Source organism: Colius striatus, chromosome 1 (genome assembly GCF_028858725.1).
Source record: "Colius striatus isolate bColStr4 chromosome 1, bColStr4.1.hap1, whole genome shotgun sequence".
NCBI lineage: Eukaryota > Metazoa > Chordata > Aves > Coliiformes > Coliidae > Colius > Colius striatus.
This window is the reverse complement of record NC_084759.1, coordinates 53,800,047-53,818,091: the sequence shown is the minus strand read 5'-3', so window position 1 is coordinate 53,818,091 and position 18,045 is coordinate 53,800,047. Positions and strand designations below refer to the sequence as shown.

General features: G+C 37.9%; 2 protein-coding genes across 2 annotated transcripts in view; one reads left to right on the top strand and one right to left on the bottom strand.

Annotated features, from left to right (window-relative positions):
• The window catches only part of UBAC2 (UBA domain containing 2), a 105,548-nt gene that overhangs the window by 41,081 nt on the left and 46,422 nt on the right, over nt 1-18,045 (bottom strand). The gene's annotated exons all lie outside the window — the stretch shown is intronic.
• Nucleotides 5,203-14,366, top strand: GPR183 (G protein-coupled receptor 183). The gene is made up of 2 exons (XM_010198028.2): nt 5,203-5,280; nt 11,373-14,366. Coding segments are annotated over exons 1-2 (1,107 nt in total). The 5' UTR covers nt 5,203-5,278; the 3' UTR covers nt 12,478-14,366.

Sequence of the window (18,045 nt, the reverse complement as noted above, 5' to 3'; positions counted from 1 at the left end):
AGTGTGCTTGTAATTCAAGTTACTAAGTTAATTAAGTACTCTGCATTCCTACAGGCTCTCTAGATACTACCACATTACACTTAAGGTATCAGCCTTTATCCTGAAAATCTGAAAACATTCTCAATAACATTCCCTAAAATTTGGTAACTTCCTGGAATATGACCATCTTTGATAGTTGAGATCCTCTGCCTGATGTAGCCCAGGACATAAAGGAATCATCTATGCAGTCAACCCTTTCACCACACTTGAGCAGGACACCTCAGTGCCTGACGCCTCTTAATACCAACAAAAGCATTACCTCATGTATCTGTCAATATTTCACAAGAATGCAGGAAGAAAGTGGGGGTAAACAGGCAAAACCAAAGTCAAGTGGTGGATCTTGAGGGGAAAAGAAAGGTTCCTCCTGTCCATGGATATAGAACAACTTCAACTTCAGGTTCATTAAAATATGAGGATAATAAATGAATCAACCAAAGACTTTAAAATTCCCTCATGAAGACAGAAGTCAGACAGCTACCTCTCCTAAAAAAAGCTTTAGTTTTTAATGCCAAGACTATCTAATCCAGACCTTTCCTCTTCTGTTAGCTATAATCTTTCTTCCAATTTAAGATGCTAACATGTGTAATCATCACTCTTTAGGACTGACTGATTTTTTTTTACAAAAAGCTATCTCCCCTCAACTTTTGTTGTGCAAAGCTGACTTAGGTACCTGACCATTTTTATTCTACCAGCCTGCTGCAATATAGAACAATACAAAACATCAAATGGGTACAGTATCACTGAGACAACTATTCATCCTTAACTAGTACGTAATTTATGTCAACTAGGTGTGACGTTACCTACCCATGCTTACCCACTGACAGTCACTGTTCTGCATCAGATGTCTGCATTTAGGGATTACTGGTGACAGCTTGCCAGGTAGCTTTGCTTTCATGGCTGATCTTATTCACCAAACCAGAATTTGAGTTCAGCAAAAGCAAGAAGCTTGCACCTTACTAAAAGGCAGGGGCTCCCAACAAATCCCATACTAGGCTAAAAATGGCACAAAAGCTGTAGCTTAGCAAGACATATAGAGGCACTAAGAAAAGTTGAAAGGATTTATTAGATGGTAGAGGTTTTGCTGAGCAGGTATAGTTCAACAGTTGTATTGAAATTTCTAGTGTCCCAACTTCATCTAAGCTTGGGTGCTTAATTTCTTCTTCTTCATCTAGATTAACCTAACACAAAAAGTTCCACTTAAACATAAGAAAAAACTATTTCACTGTTCAGGTGATGGAGCCCTGGCACAGGCTGCCCAGAGGGGTTGTGGAGGCTCCTTCCTTGGAGGTCTTCAAGACCCACCTGGACATGTTCCTATGCGACCTGATCTAGGTGACCCTGCTTCTGCAGGGAGGTTGGACTAGATGGTCTCTAAAGGTCCCTTCCAACCCCTACCATTCTATGATTCTATGATTTTATTTGGCCTCTGCAGAGTTACCATGACTCACCAGTGAGTCATCACTGTTCTCCAACTCAAATTACTTGAGAAATCATGTTTGTCCACAAAAGAAGACACGATTCTGCTACAGCTTTGTTCTGGATACCCAACCTGTCTCAGAGAAAACAAAAGGAGTTAGTTTTGGAAGGAAAGGCAGCTTTGAGGTTCACAAGCAGGCTGGCTGGATTAATTTCCTGATTGATTCATAAATAACCTGTGTAATTCAAAGTCATTTCATAGAATCTTTGAATCATAGAGTGGTAGGTGTTTGAAGGGACCTTTAGAGATAATTTAGTCTAATTCCCCTGCTAAAGCAGGTCCACCTAGATCAGGTCACACAGGAACACATCCAGGTGTGTTTTGGAGATCTCCAGAGAAGGAGACTCCACATCCTCCCTGGGCAGCCTGTGCCAGGGCTCCCTCACCTGAACAGTGCAATAGTTTTTCCTTAAGTTTAAAATACAACTTTTTGTGTTCCAGCTTCATGCCATTACACCTTGTCCTGTCACCAGACAGAACAGAAAAAAGGGATGCCCCAACCTCCTGACACCCACCATTTAGATATTTGTAAATATACAATAGAAAAAAAGGCTGTCCAAACCTCCTGACATGAAACTTCTCGTGGCCAAGAAGGCCAATGGCATCCTGGGATGCATCAAGAAGAGTGTGGCCAGCAGGTCGAGGGAGGTTCTGCTCCCCCTCTACTCTGCCCTGGTGAGGCCTCATCTGGAGTTCTGTGTCTAGTTCTGGGCTCCTCAGCTCAACAGAGACAGAGAACTTCCGGAGAGAGTCCAGTGCGGGGCCACCAAGATGATCAGGGGACTGGAACATCTTTCATATGAGGAAAGGCTGCGGGAACTGGGGCTGTTTAGTCTGGAGAAGAGGAGACTGAGGGGGGATCTCATTAATATTTACAAATGTCTAAATGGTGGGTGTCAGGAGGTAGGGACATCCCTTTTTTCTATCGTATCTAGCAACAGGACAAGGGGTAATGGGATGAAGCTGAAACATAAGAAGTTCCATTTAAACATAAGGAAAAACTATTTTACTGTTCAGGTGAGGGAGCCCTGGCACAGGCTGCCCAGGGAGGGTGTGGATTCTCCTTCCTTGGAGGTCTTGAAGACCCGCCTGGACACGTTCCTATGCAGCCTGATGTAGGTGACCCTGCTTCTGCAGGGGAGTTGGACTAGATGATCTCTAAAGGTCTCCTCAAACCCCTACCATTCTATGATTCTATGACACCCATCTCGATATTTGTAAATATTAGTAGGATTCCCTCTCAGTCTCCTCTTCTCTAGACTAAACAGCCCCAGTTCTTGCAGCCTTTCCTCATAAGGAAGATGCTTTTGTCCCCATTTCTTTTTTTTGGGTAGTAGGAATTATAAAGCTAAATCCAGTATCATTTGTAAACTACTCAAATAGAGTAGTTTACTAAGTAAGTTCTACTAAGTAAGCAGACAGAAAATTCATCATTACAGGCATCAAAACATACTGGTCAAAATTACTGGTCAAAAATACTGGTCCCTATTTCTAAAAGTAACAAATTAATCAATTAATTTACACATTTCTCTCCTTGCATGCCAAAAGTAAAACAGTTAACTTTGTACCAAACACATATCACACTTTTTGATACACACTGTTTTTTAGTTTAAATGTTCAAATCCTGGGCTGGTCATACAGATATTGGAGAAAATGCAGGTGCATAAGAACAGAAAATAAATAGCTAGAAGGATACATAGTGAGTGAAAGAATGCAACCTGTATCATTTAAACTTAAGCAGTTAACATCACAACATGCTAAGCTGGATGGGTAATTAACACATCTGTGTGACTCAAAGCGTACAATCTAGTACTGTATCTTAATCAGAGGAAGGCAATATTTTATCAGATCAGAGCAGGAAACACTCGTATTATTTTATAATGGTTAAAGACTATTTTTAAATAAACATTTCCTTTAATATGAAGCTGTGATACTAATGTTAGCCCTTGAACAAACTACTACATGACTGTGTATCTCAAAATTTCCCATTTCTACTACCTATTTTTGCTGCTGGACTGGGAACTACATTACAGTATTACTTCACGTACATATGGAGCAAGTTCCCTGTGCAATTTCCCTTTAAACAGTCTTTAATGATCATAACTTCATTTACAGAGATTCTACTCTGTGATGAAGCTGAATGACTCAAAAACAACTGAAAAAAAAAAAATCCACAAGAAAGAAAAAATATCCAGAATAAAACCAGTAAGTTCTCTCAAAGAATTTCTGAATCTGATATTAGGATAAATGTCTCATAAAAAACAAGGAGCTGAAAGCTCTAGATTGAGCCCTTCATCTCCCTGGCATCTAAGGGGAATCAAGCCATGTCTGCACAGGGAATTCAGCACCAGAAAAATCAGCATATAGTGCCAACTAAGTGCTCCAAGGGGACACAAAAGTAGCTCACAAGGCTCTGCTTCACTCTGCTACAACAAAAACATTTCCAATAAGACAAGATACATTCAGTAAAGTTTAACTTTCTGATTAGATCTGCATTTACTTTAGGCTTTCTGATGAGATGGACATTTTAGTCGCGATCGTTATCCCTGCAAACCTCCAACACCGTGCTTGTTGCTGTGAACACAGCCTTAACGTTTCCAAAGAGGCATTCCACCTTCTGCACGGGTTGGACCTGCCAAAACCAGCATCATCGTGCCTACTTGCTAGTTCTTTAAAATCAGGCCATTAAATGAGGCCACTTTAAAGATAAATAGTCCTTAGCAGTCATGAACAATCAGTATGAGTTTGTGGGGAAAATCCCAGGTAATTCTCAACCACAGCCTCTAGCAGCAAGCGAAAGGATTTTCCGTCTATCTCTGATCTCCAAAACCCTCTTAACAACCACACAATTTAACTCTTAGCTCAATGTTCTTTACCAAGAAATAAGGTTATTCCAGGTAACAACGGGTTACTTCACAATTTGACATCCCATTCCTTTCCTATTCCCTAAGCATCCATTCTTATCATTTTAGGGGAATCAGATTTTTGTTTTAAAATATTTTTCTCTCTAACGTATTTGCCTTACATGTGTATTATTATCATCACCACTATCATCCTTGCTGAAATTGCAATAAACTGCTTACGAAAGCACACATCCTTGTTAATTTCTCAAACTGCCACAGTTCTTCAACTCACTTGTATATTTTCAAAAGGCATTTCTGTAAAGCCTCATCATTATGATACTAAAACAGCACTGGGAATGTACGTGAGCTGTGGGGATGCCTTTTTACATTGCTTCTCAATATGTCTCACTTTTGAGGTTTTTTTGTACCATGTCAGCTTTTGTCAGAAAGAAGCACTTTTAAAGCATGCGCTGACTACAGAGCACTCTGCCACAAACTACATTTATTTAAAAATGCAAATGGTATAAAACCAAAGTTTTTCACTGAGGGATTTTAGTGGGTCATCAATTACTCAAGCAAACCTCTGTGTAAAGTCCCTTTCATGAAAGTCAGTATCAAGTCAGTAAGGCGTAACTTCAGGGGTGAGGTGGGAGGGTTTTTTCTAATTACTCTCTTTGAACAGACTAATTGTAAAAGGATTAAAAATAGCGCTTTCACATCCCATAAAACAGCAGGCAGCAAATCAAGATCAGCATACAAACAAGGGGATTTTTTTTAAGCACTTGAAAAAAAAACTACCCCTCCCACAAAAGCCAGTCACGTAATCACTCTTGAAAACAATGTGCAAGGGTAAACTTTTGCAGTCAAGTCATTCTGCTAATGCCCTTAACTGCTTCAGAGGATCCTAGAAGCTACAAATATGTAAGTACAGAAAAGAATTAACTTTTTACATAGATTTTTTTTTCACTGAACAACAGCAAACAATCACAGAATTATTTTTTTCTTTTCCTTTTTTTGTGTGTTATATTCAATATTTTCATGTGGTAGGAAGGACAAATGAAATTGGATGGGAGAAACAAAGCTCATGGAAGAAATTCTGTGATGTTTTATGTTCATGTAATTAATATGCTGCCAGTTAATTTTTATTTAAAGGTTCTGTTGACCCAAAGTTTCAATAAGTTATTTCAAGTGCTTTCTTCTACTCACAGGGAAACATTTGATACTGCATTAACTTAGTATTATTTTAGCAGTAATAATTTAAATCTTACTAATGCAGAAATTATTACTGTACTAGTAGTAAGAGAAGCATTGCAGTTCTTAAATCATTCACTGAACCTCACAGAATACTTTAATAGTAGGAGAGAGCATTAAACCAAATCTGTACTATGCTTGTGAATGCATAGCTTGCTCTATCACATGTGCTTCTTCTCTATGAAACAGTGCTTACTGTCAGCTCGAGAAATCCTTCATCACCCTTCTCACAACTAAATACTGCAATGGAGTATTTTAAGAATTCAAAGGTTTATGAGCTAATTCCCCTTTTACATTCTGACATGCATTTGTTTCAAAGTTTTTAGGAATGCTTTTTCTGAACCACAATCACCTTTCTCCTTGTTACTGATCTTCATGCCACCAAATTAAAGAAATATTACAAGTGATACAATCTTTATACATCTTCACAATTAAAAAGGATCCATTTTACGTATTATACTACAAAACAAGATAGACTGTTCAACAGATGATAATTCAACGATTATTTATCTTCAAAAGACAGAGATGGCATACATGCCTTTGTGCACAGAATGCCAGAGGTCTGCCTAGCATTTCTGTAGCTTGAAGAGAGGAGGGAACTGAAAACTTACTAGGCAATTAGTCTTTAAGAGCTCAGATCTCATCCTTTTCTGTTTGAAGGAGGAGTGTGTTCACATGTAATGAATAAAAAATTTAAACTAGAGTTTGAATCCCTAAAATTAAAAACTGCACCTGTACAAGATATCAACATCACTCAGGAAAAAAGAAAAAAAATCATATAAAAAGTGTGCATGTTTTCTGGTACTAAAATACTAATTGCTATTTGACACTTTCTTTCCTTTGCTTGCAGGACTGCAATTGCCAGCGCATCAGGTTTTCATTTTGAGTAGTTATATTTTAGGCTGTCTCCTTTTCACATTTAGTATACTCAGGCAGATAAACTGAAGGGAGGTTAATCATCTCCGCATCAGCACAGCTCTTCACGATAATGCAGCTTTATGATTTAGGTTAGATAGTTCTCACACTTGGAAATCACGCATTTGGAAAGAGAGATCCAACAGATAAGCATGCGATGTACATTTGAAATTACTTCCACTTTTTCTTTAACTAGTTATGCAGCATTTCAACTAAATTTCTTTATTTCCATTTCACTTACTGCAATTTCTATTATTTTTAAATACCAAATATAACTATCACACAATTTTGCAAAATCTATAGCAACCAATAAAAGCAGGGCCATAAAGATCCCACAGTGTGTATATCTGCAAATTCTGCTAAACATTTAAAGAATATTAGAATACTTCATAGCCATCATTAAGACAATTTCATTCATGAAATGTATACTTGGAATTTTCTGCCATGTTTCTTTCAAATTTGGCTTTAGTACTCCAACAAATTTGGGTCTGTATCAAGGAAGAATAAAAGCACTACCCTGGAAGCTACCTCACCAAAATTAGCTGTGGGTTGTGACCTAGGGATTCAGTCTTCACTTCAGTAGGCTTACTCATTGTCATTTAAAACACAAGACACAACAGTTTTTGAAAACAAACCTAACATAAAGCACTAGAAGCATATGAGTGTTAAGGTATCAGGAAGCCTTAGGACACTGCTCGTGTCAGCTTTTATTAAACCACATGTAGTTCCCAAATGATAACACATACACCTAGATATATGTACTTCAGGTACATGTTCTTTCTCTATCAGCAAAGTGTTTTACTATACAACTTATCATGTACATTTTTTAACATACATAACTTAGTGAGTCAAATCTTTTTCCCAATCAAAGAAACACTGTATAACAAAGATAACTCATATGGTAAATTAGAAATTCAAACAGTATAATATGACTGGTTAACAGAAACCAATGAATTTCAGAAATAAGTAAAATCCAGCACTGTATTATTTCACATCTTATGCTGTTTTTAAACTCTGTAAGACTTACACAGCTTACATCTATAGAGGACTGTAAGCTCAGTAAATCCTTAGGTCAAGCATTGCAAGGCCAGAGAAGTCTCTTTCTCAACCATTCCTTTTAAATCATGAATATTCTTTATGCATACATAAACAACATTATTCCCCAATACTGTCTGTCAAAGAAATAGTGTCCATCTCAAAGTGACTAAACCATACTTTACTGTATAGAGTCAGGAGAGGTCTTTCTAATGATCTGTTGTGTCTTTCCAAGAATTTAATTAGTATCCTTCTTAAATTAGCTACTGGACAGATGGACCAGGAATTCATCTCTAAAGAATGTAAAACATGGAGATAGAAAAATCACACATTAGATTACAATACACAGTTAAAGCCTACATGTTCCCTGTTCTGCTGAAAAGACAGATGGTGCTCCTTCAACAAAAGCAGGAGATGAGAACAAGAAGCAAACTCACTTAGCATACAGTGTGCTTTGTATGACTGCTTGCACATAGTCTAAACCCATGTAATCTAAGGTTGTAACACTGCAATTGTTGGCTCATCTTAAGTCTATGTTTGTTAGTAGTTAAATGTATGTATCATTACAACACTACATATAAAGCTGACCACACACAAACATCTCCACAAACCAGGGCTTTGGGATTATGTAGCATTATGTTGCAATTGCAGACAGGAGCCACCATTCTGTTCATCAAACACCTTTTGCAGTGGGATCTCTGAGCTGAGCTCCTGTGTACTGCAGTATAAATATAAAACAAATGAATAATGCCAGTGAAATGTTTTCACAGAAAACTCAAACTCTTAAAACAACTTATTTTCCTGCTTTGAAGAGGTAAAAAAAAAATGGGCTTAGAAAGGCAACTGCACAGATTTCAGACATGCCAGATTTTGTAAGCAGCTTGATGTGGTACTGTGATTTTTCTTTCTCCCCTGAGTGGATACTATTGCCACCAAACACCAAGAAAGCAAACAGAATAGGCTAAAAGCTGGTTAATTAACAAATCTCATAAAGTAACTGGCTCAAGAAAACCTTTTTTTTCCATTGGTGGTCGGAAAGTAAATGCAATGATAAGATTTGAAAATGGCAAGTGAGAGAACAATAAAGAACAACCTTCACTGGTTGAAATCCTGGGCATAATGTTAAAAATCAATTTAAACTCTCCTAGGCCTAAGGTCCTGCCAGGTAGAAGCAGAGAGCAATAGCCATGTCCCTATACTGGAGATATCCTAGGACATAGGGAACCTGAGAAGTACTCTGGGATCACAGTGAACTAATTTCATAAGCTCTCACTGCAAGGCTACAAAGCTCTATCTTCCAGAAGTATGCTTCCAGGTACACAAACACTAAGAGGTATCTGGAACCAATCTGCTGTGTGGGACTAAGGCAGGGTTAAAACAGATGTCACAGGAATATTTTGTCTTGTGATGAGATATTTGAGAAGTTCACCTTAAATTGCCAAACCTGTGAGAATGCATAGCAACTGCAAATTAATTAGTTGTAAATAAGAGACACCCACATTTAACAGGGAGGTTGATTGACCAAAAACTACAGTACAAATGTCTATTTCACTCTCTCCAGTTCTCCAAGTCTTGTCTTACTTAGTAGTCTAGACATCTTTTAGGAAGAGAGTATTTTTCTTAAATGTAGCCCTGCTCAAGATTGACAAGAAGAGGTGAAATACCTGCTGAGGTGAACAGAGTTCATCCAACAACAAACAGTAAGAGCTCAGGTGTACAAACAGGTAACCATGGCTCCCCTGATGTGCATCAAGTTGTGAAATATTCAAGGAAGAGAGGAGTAGAAGATAGATGTCATGGTGGGAATGTGAACAAGTAATTAGAAGCATTTAAATAAGAGAAACAAAACACCTCACTGACTCTTATTCAGGTGCTTACACAAACCCACACAATTTTGTGCAAAAAGTGGTCTCTTACACTTAGGGAAAACAAGAGCCACACTACAAGCTTCTATAAGGGAAAAGATGAAACAGGAGGAAAGAAGACCAGAACTATCCTCAGGGTAATAACTATTGTATTAATGAATCATCAAACACACTAACACCAAGATACTATAAATGATGTGGAATTGACTAGTATAAAATTATACACATTCTTAAGTCAGCACTACAGCCAGAGTTGCTATTTACCAGTTTAATTTCCTTACACAAACCACAAAACTTCCACTCCAGATTTAATTTACAGCCCAGAATGCAGTATTATCACCTCTTGATATGTGGTACATACTTCACAAGGTACCTAAGAATCAGGACACTGTATGTCTATCAGCCGGAAATCACTCACCTGTCTTTTTCTACTGACTTAATATACTATCTGGATGCTAAATTTCTTCCTTCAAATTCTATATGTAACAGAACTCACTTATGTATTTTGATACACATCATGCACTATCTGAAGGTTTACTGTTTACAGAGAACCTTATGCATCCCTGCTAACCTAACCACAGTCTGATTGATCAAATTAGCTTAGTTTGATTGACCAAATACAGCATGTGTTGCAGGTACATTGTGAACAACCTGACATAAATAAGACAAACTCCTGAAAACACAAAAGAAGATATCAACTTTTTAAGGCTTTCACAAGTTAAAAAAAGTGCTAATGAATACTTCCATAATGTGTAGCTTAAAACTGAGAGGTATTTTCCAGAAAGATATTTTCAGGATACAATAAGCTACAGTTGTTTGAAAATATTATGTGTTGAAAGGCAGATCCTTAGAAATAACCTAGATATTTTCACTAAAAGCACCAGATGGAGTTAAAATTCAGGTTATCACAGCTTTTATCTCCAGATAGTATTCTGCATTGAAACAATCTTGTTTTGATTGCTGTATTAATCTATAAATGGTGAATCTAAAAGGGTGCCTCTAAGAGGCAGCATTTTGCGCAACACAACTGCTGCTTGAGGACTTACTTGCCTCATATTTTCTCATATTTACACTCAAGACTACACAACTGTCAGGTTACAACACCTAAGAGTTTTTTTGCACTGGAAGGAATAGGAACAGAGTGGGGTCTTTTCCACTTCTGAAATTCTGCTCGATCATTTCTTATAAGTCCTCCAAATAGCTATCACTTTGCAGCTCTTTCATGCTACTTCTGACTGTGTAGGTTCAACAATTTCTAAAGTGCACTAAACTGACAATGTCTATAACATTTCAGTTGGGTTACCTCTCTACCAGCATAACTGAAGAGTGACTAAAGTAGCAGTCTTAAGAATTTACATATTTAGCGATACCTGAATTAGATTACAAAAGATAGTTCTTAAAATTAGTATTAAACAAGTTATTATAATGTCAGTATGACAAGGCCACTGAAAAAAAATTAATTTCTCTAAGCAAGTTAAACCATCATAATGTTAATTGTTAGAAACAAAAACTCCCTAAAAAATAACTGAAACACATTTAAAAGACTTTGTCTGCTTGTCTGACCCTTGGAGACTTCATATGATCCTTTATCATGAGGTGTCTTTAGACTCCTTTATCCCTTCAGATTGCTTTAAATAGTCTCCCACCTCCTGACCATCTATAAACTTTACTTTCCAAACACACTACATCCCTGGTTTACTATTTTGCCCAGCCTGATTTTTTTCAGGAGAGAAGGAATTGGGATGAAAACAGAGAAGTCAAAAAGAGCCATCTTCTTCTTTGTTTTTCAGGAGGCTTGAAAAGTAATTCATCATAATGAAGTTTCATTTCAGTTTTTTAAGGTCTTGCTTTTTGCAACAGAGGATTGGTTGTTGTTCTGCAGAAAAAGTTTATCTACATTTATTGCAAAATGTTCCCTTTTCTTTGTTTTTTTTTTTTTCATTTTAGGTCTACTGAGCTTCCTGCAACAACAGTGGTTACAGAAATGGACACTTTCACAGTTTCTCAGACAAACAGTTCCACCTGTGACTTATATGAGCACAAAGATACAGCACGTATACTACTGTCTGTCTTCTACAGCTCCATCTTAATTCTTGGGGTGCTTGGAAACTCCATTGCCCTCACCGTCATTTTTAAAAACAGAAAGAAGATCAACTCCACTACCCTCTATTCAACAAATCTTGTCTTCTCTGATCTCCTGTTTTGTATTGCCTTACCTACAAGGGTAGCCTACTACGCCCTGGGATTTCACTGGCCTTTTGGAGAAGCATTATGTCGAATAACCGCTCTCTTGTTCTATGTCAACACGTACGCAGGTGTCAACTTCATGACGTGTTTGAGCATTGACAGGTTTTTTGCTGTTGTCCACCCCTTCCAATACAAGATCAGAAGGATGAAATATGCCAAGGGCATTTGTGTCTTTATCTGGTTTCTTGTGTTTAGTCAAACCTTCCCGTTACTTATACAACCCATGTCACAGGAAGAAGAAGAAAGGACTACGTGTATGGAATATCCAAACTTTGAAAAAATAGCACATCTACCATTTATACTTCTTGCTGCCTGTTTAGTAGGGTACCTTATTCCCCTGGGGATTATATTATTTTGTTACTCTCAAATTAGCTGCAAACTTTTTCAAACAGCCAAGGAAAATCCACTGACTGAAAAATCGGGAATAAACAAAAAAGCCATTAATACAATCATATTTGTAATTATAGTGTTCATCATCTGCTTTACTCCTTATCACGTTGCAATCATACAACATATGATTAAGAAGCTTCAGAGTGAACCCTCATGCACAGAAAAGAAAATTTTCCAGAAGTCACTCCATTATACCGTGTTTCTGATGAATTTTAACTGCTGCCTAGATCCTTTCATCTACTTCTTTGCATGCAAAGGATACAAGAGAACTGTAATGAAAATACTGAGACGACAAGTGAGTGTATCAATTTCAAGTGCTGCCAGGTCACACCATGAAGAAAGCTCACGTGACGTGGGAGAAACGCAAATGATGGTACTTGCAAAATCTTCCAATGGAAAGCTACCTGAAAAATAAAGCCTCCAGTACACCAGAGTCGAGTGAGCTCAAAAATCCAGGGTCCACAGTAAAAACTCTTAGGGATCCCTGTACAGAAACTAAAGCCAGATTCTGGTTTTCAGGGTGTCAGGAAATCGAAGAGTGATGTTAGACTGAAAAAGAACTGTCAGAGGGCAGCAGGAAAACTCAGCATTATAAGTTCCTAGCTGTATCATTTTGACTGATCTCATTTTTTTTTTTTCCCAGGAAACATGCACCATTGCAAATGTTCCAATTCCATAATGAACATGGTATCCCTGGGTGTTATGAACTCAAGCAAAGACTTGATTCACAGTTTGTGTGTCCAACAAAGGGTTGAACACAGATAGCTTACAATTCACAGTGATTACAAGCAGAACAAGTGAAAATTGCAAGATCTCCAGCTGATCTCCAATTAAAGCAATGGTTTTGTTTGCCAAGTCACACAAGCAAAAGAAATTTAACTTTGAGATAAAATGGACAATTTCTGATCACATTTGACTACCACAAGTGCTTAGTTTATAGCCTTTTTAAAGGTGAAACGTCATTTTATAGTATTTGGAGAAGGAATGTCTTATTGGACAATTTGTACAGATAACATTGTCAAATGTAATAGATGAAAAGTTAATGAACTGTTTGGTTCTCCCCAACACTGAATATCTTCTGTATGTTAAATCAGTCATCTTTACAAGGTGTATTATTTCTTTACTCCTTATCCTAAAGGAGACCTTTCCTTTCTGATGTGTATTGTAAAAAGTCTTTACTCTAGTTGTATATAAATTATTTATAAACACAACAAAATAAGTTGAAGCAAGAGATTGTAATATGAAAACTGCACCATTTCAGTTAAAGGAGCAGTGTTACAGAGTTCGTCAGAACTTCTGCTGAAGTCAGAAATGGACACAAGACATTTTAGAAACAGGAATGCTTGTTCACAGTTGAAGCCAACAAAAGGTAGATTAATGGCTTCATCTCAATGGTGTGAGATGGCCACCTCTTTTAAGCACTGTTTACCTGAGAGATCAGTAAATGAGAACAGTAGGAAAGAATAAGCTTTCCCAATATGCCTTCACACTGCGTAACTGGGTTCCCTTTGGGCACACTGAAACTGTGTGAAAAGACCAAATGACTTAAATACATCCTGCTGGAATCTGCTCAATACCAGCTGAGTATCCAGGATGCAAGCCCCAAGTTCCTGTTGTCTTGCCCTTTCATCATGTGTCCATTTCCTTCCCCACTTCATTCCTGACCACTCTGTCTTTTCTTTTGTCTTCTAGCTTATTAATATGCCTTCACCTGCCAACATAACTCAGTAATTGCACCATGAGGTTATGATGGAAAAGGAAAATTAAGGTGCTTGATAATTACTGGTAAAAGCTATGCCAAATGTCAGAATAAATGTTATTTATGGCAGCTGTATCTCTCTGGCATTGAGGTTGTAGTGGAAGTCAAACACCACAGTTAAATTTGTCATCTTTGCAATTCCTTCCTTCCTCACATGTCGACCTCTGCCTACCTGCAAATATGGAAGGGTCATATCCAAAGAGCAGTACGGAAACATTACATTAACAATTACTTTCTGTGAGAAAGAAGATGCTAAGGGCTCTGTATTTAATACTGCTTTGATTGTCAGAGTTGAGTTTCCAGTTACAAAAGACACTATGCAACTACAAGAAAATGGAGCAAAAAAAAAAAATCTAACAGGAGTTCTACTTAATTCTCTATGCTATAGAAGTTCTGGTCTTCTCAGCTTTTTAAATAAACTATTTTTAAATATTATTTAAGAATTTGTTCCTATTGGAGCAAGCAAATGTTAACAGGATAAACTCACAGATGGTTTATGAATATCTAGAAGCTGTAGAAATAAAATATATGTATTATTAACATCATACCAGTACAAGTTCATTTTATTTTACTGATATCTGTTTTCTTATCTGGGTATGTGTTTCATCTAAGTGTGACTAAAAAACCTTAAAGACAAGTAGTCTTTTTAATATTAGTCTATAAAATACGACAAATATCTATTACAGCACCACATATTGCAGGTATCTAGGACAAAGGGAAATGGCTTTAAACTCAAAGATAGTAGATTTAGATTAGATATTAGGAAGAAAATCTTCACTGTGAGGGTGGTGAGGCATTGAAAGAGGTTGCCCAGAGAGGTTGCTACCCATGGTAGCAGGGTTGGAACTCGATGATTTCAAGCTCTTTTCCAACTCAAAGTATTTTATGATTTTAAGATTATTCTAAATTCTAAAAATTTAGAATATTTTAAGATATTCTAAATCTAAATTATACAAATCTATATTGAAAATCCTTCTGTTTTCTCATGTTAACAATTCTCCTACTTTCAAATTTAGATGTGTTTTTAAAATCACAGCAACATTTTCAAATCACAGCAAACTTTACATCAAAATACTAATTTTTCTTTAACAGAGCATTGATCTATTTTGATACAGGTTTGAGAAAAGGGTTTTTTTTTCTCTATATTTTAGTTTTTCTCAAATGCTGAAGAAACTAATAAAATAAGAACCTTTAAAAGCTCAGCTTCCTGACAAGATTCCTAAAGGCAGAGATTGATTTACAGCTGTGGCAGCTGATGCCACTGCTTCCCCTCACTACTCGCTAGCATGCACTCACAGCTCATGCACACTGGTATCAATGAGGAGCCTCTTTTCTGTGTGCTTATCTGAAACTGCCAAAAGTAGTGGTGGTTGTTTCAGTGACCCTAGGACACTGCAATGATATTATTTAGAGAGCATCTGTCCTACTTCTTCCACACAGCTGTATTGTGGAGTTGGTAGCCATCATCAGATGCTGCTGCATGGGAGCAAAGGAAAGCAGTAAGAATGAAAACTCGTATCTGTTCTCAAACAAGCATTTTTCTTCAAGTTGCCCATATCCACTTATCCTGCAGGTACCCTTCCCCTAATCTTGTTTGTTGGAGTATTTTTACTATAGCAGTTACCTACAGTGGCACACCTTAAGTCCCTCTGCTCCTGCATGTCACATAGACATGGATAAAGGGGGCAAAGGCATACCTGGTATCTCTTTTCTTCTCTAAGTATATAATAGATGAGTCTATCTTAAAAGACATGAGCATGCCATGCCATGCAACATCTGACTGAAGCAGCATGAGCTTTGCAAAAGAAAATGAGCTTTTGCCTTGTCAAAGTTTTTTGATACATTATAGAAAATACTCCCTTCTACATGAAAAGCTGGGAAATAGTTGCACAGATTGGGAGCTTGTTCATCCTTTTCATATACAAATAAAGCAGCTGACAAGTAGCAACAAATTCAAGTGGCTTGCTCATTATCAAGATCTGACTGAAGTTCTTTGGAGAAATTGGGTCTCTCTTTGGAGTGTGTCATGACAAAATGAAATAATCCTTTAACTCTACACTTTAGAGTGTAAGGCTAGGGCAGGTGCTCAGGGGACTCCAACTAGGCTACACCTCTACTGCAGATATGTCTTAAATCTTTTTTGGTAGGGAATGTGACAGACGACACAGGAATAAAAAAGATGGCGAGGAGCAAACTCTCCATTTTGGCTGTCTTGGTCCAAGTACAGAAAAGAAAGCTGTATAGACATCTATCATTCAACACATGACCGAGTGATGGTGCATTGTGTGAAAAATCCCAAAACATATGTGTTCTCAGCAAAAGAACATTTAGTAACTTCACCTTTTCTTTTGCTGAGAATACAAAACTGAGGACTACCACTGCAAGTGCTCAGATGAGTTTCCTCAGTTGCCTGAGGCCTCAGATGGCTTACAGTTACAGTAGAAAAGGACAGGTATTCCCCAAGGTATTGCTGCCTGACTCTTTTGACTGTGGCCCTGAAAGGTATGTGGATAAGGAACCCGTCAGCAACACAGTCACCTCCAAGCAAAACACATTAACAGCAACTGTCCCAAGTGGAAACACCTTACCGCAAACAGCACAACTCCTGAAGGTAGTTAATGACTCCTCTTAAACCAGTGAGATCATTAATGTAAAGAAAAAAAATTGAGGATTTTGTGTTTTGTTTTCTAAAACAGATGTTGCATTAAAGACTTTTTTTTTTCTGAAAATCAAAAGCTTTCAGGTAAGCAAGGAATGAATAGACTCCAAGAAAATCATGAGGCAGCCTGCAATGTAAGAAAAATAATTAGGGTACAGCTGAGGAGAAGAGAAGCTTTGCCTTACATGTCTGGTTTTGGAGGAACTGAAAAGCAGCAATGTACTCTATCTCATCTATCTTCATGTCTGTGGTACAGAACAGTGGAAAGAACAAAACAAACTAAGCTTTGTATCTTAGCAGTATCCCACTGTGCTGACTCAATACAGACAAGGTTATACAGATCTGGAGCTCGCTCATTCTTTTCACATCCTTTTCTTGACACTAAGAATCACTAAAAAAAATATCAAATTCGTATGAGTGAAATACTTCCTAATATAGTCTTGGCTAAGTTGCAGCCTGCAGAGTAAGGCTATAGTTCAAACTGACCTCAGCCAAGCCACAACTCTGACGTGAAGAAAAACAGGGGAGTTGCTGTTTGTGTAGTAAATGCTCAGGTACATTTCCTTGATTCCCATCTCCCCACTCCCCTACCCTCAAATATTCTCTTGGCTTCCTGCAATATCTAACTTCAGATTCCTGACACAGATGTCTCATCTTTGCACATGACAGTCCTCAATCAATTTTTCTTCCATTATTGCCTAGTCCCTTTTTGAACTCAAATAAAATGACTGTGTTTGCAGCACCTTTCAGCAAGTTCCACAGACTAACTGCCCATGGTGTCCAGAGGCATTTTCTTTCACTCATGACACCTGTTAGTTTCATTTGAAGTCCCTGCTTCTTGTACTAGAAATGAGTGAACACAATGACTCCCTTTCTACCCAGTTCACATTATTCCTATATGACCTAGATCAAATCTCCTTCGAGTCACCTAGTCTGTTCTCCTATGAACAGTTAGATCAAAGCTGTCCACTTCATCCAAATTATAGAGGAAGGAAAGAAGACAAGGGCAAAGAAAGAATGGAAATCCAACTATGCTTGAGCTGGGTGGGAGAACAGAACAGGGTATCTCTATACACAGGAAGATCAACAGTGTACTGATGTACTTTTCCTACCACAGTAGCATGCCAGTAAGTCTTAAAACTAGGATCTTACCCCAAAGTCCAATTTGGGTAGCCTTGCTCAGACATATTAAATAAAGGAAGAGCAGGACCTTGATGGGCTGGAAAAACAGGCCCACAGGAACCCCGTGAAGTTCAGCAAGTTAAAGGTAAAATCCTGCATCTGAGATGGAACAACCCCACATAAAAGTACAAGCTGAATACCGCCTGGTTAGAAAGCAGGCTGGCAAAAATGGTCTGGACTCCCAGTGGACAGCAAGTTAGAGGAGTCAGTACTGTGGCCTCATGGCCAAACACGTATGAGCCACGCACAGGACCGCGTCTGAAAGAAAGTTGAGGGATCTTTTCCCTCCATTCAGTCCTTGTGAGATCATACCTGGAACCCTGTAACCAGCTTTAGGCTTCCCAGTACAAGAAAGATACTGACATAGTGGAACAGGTCTGGCA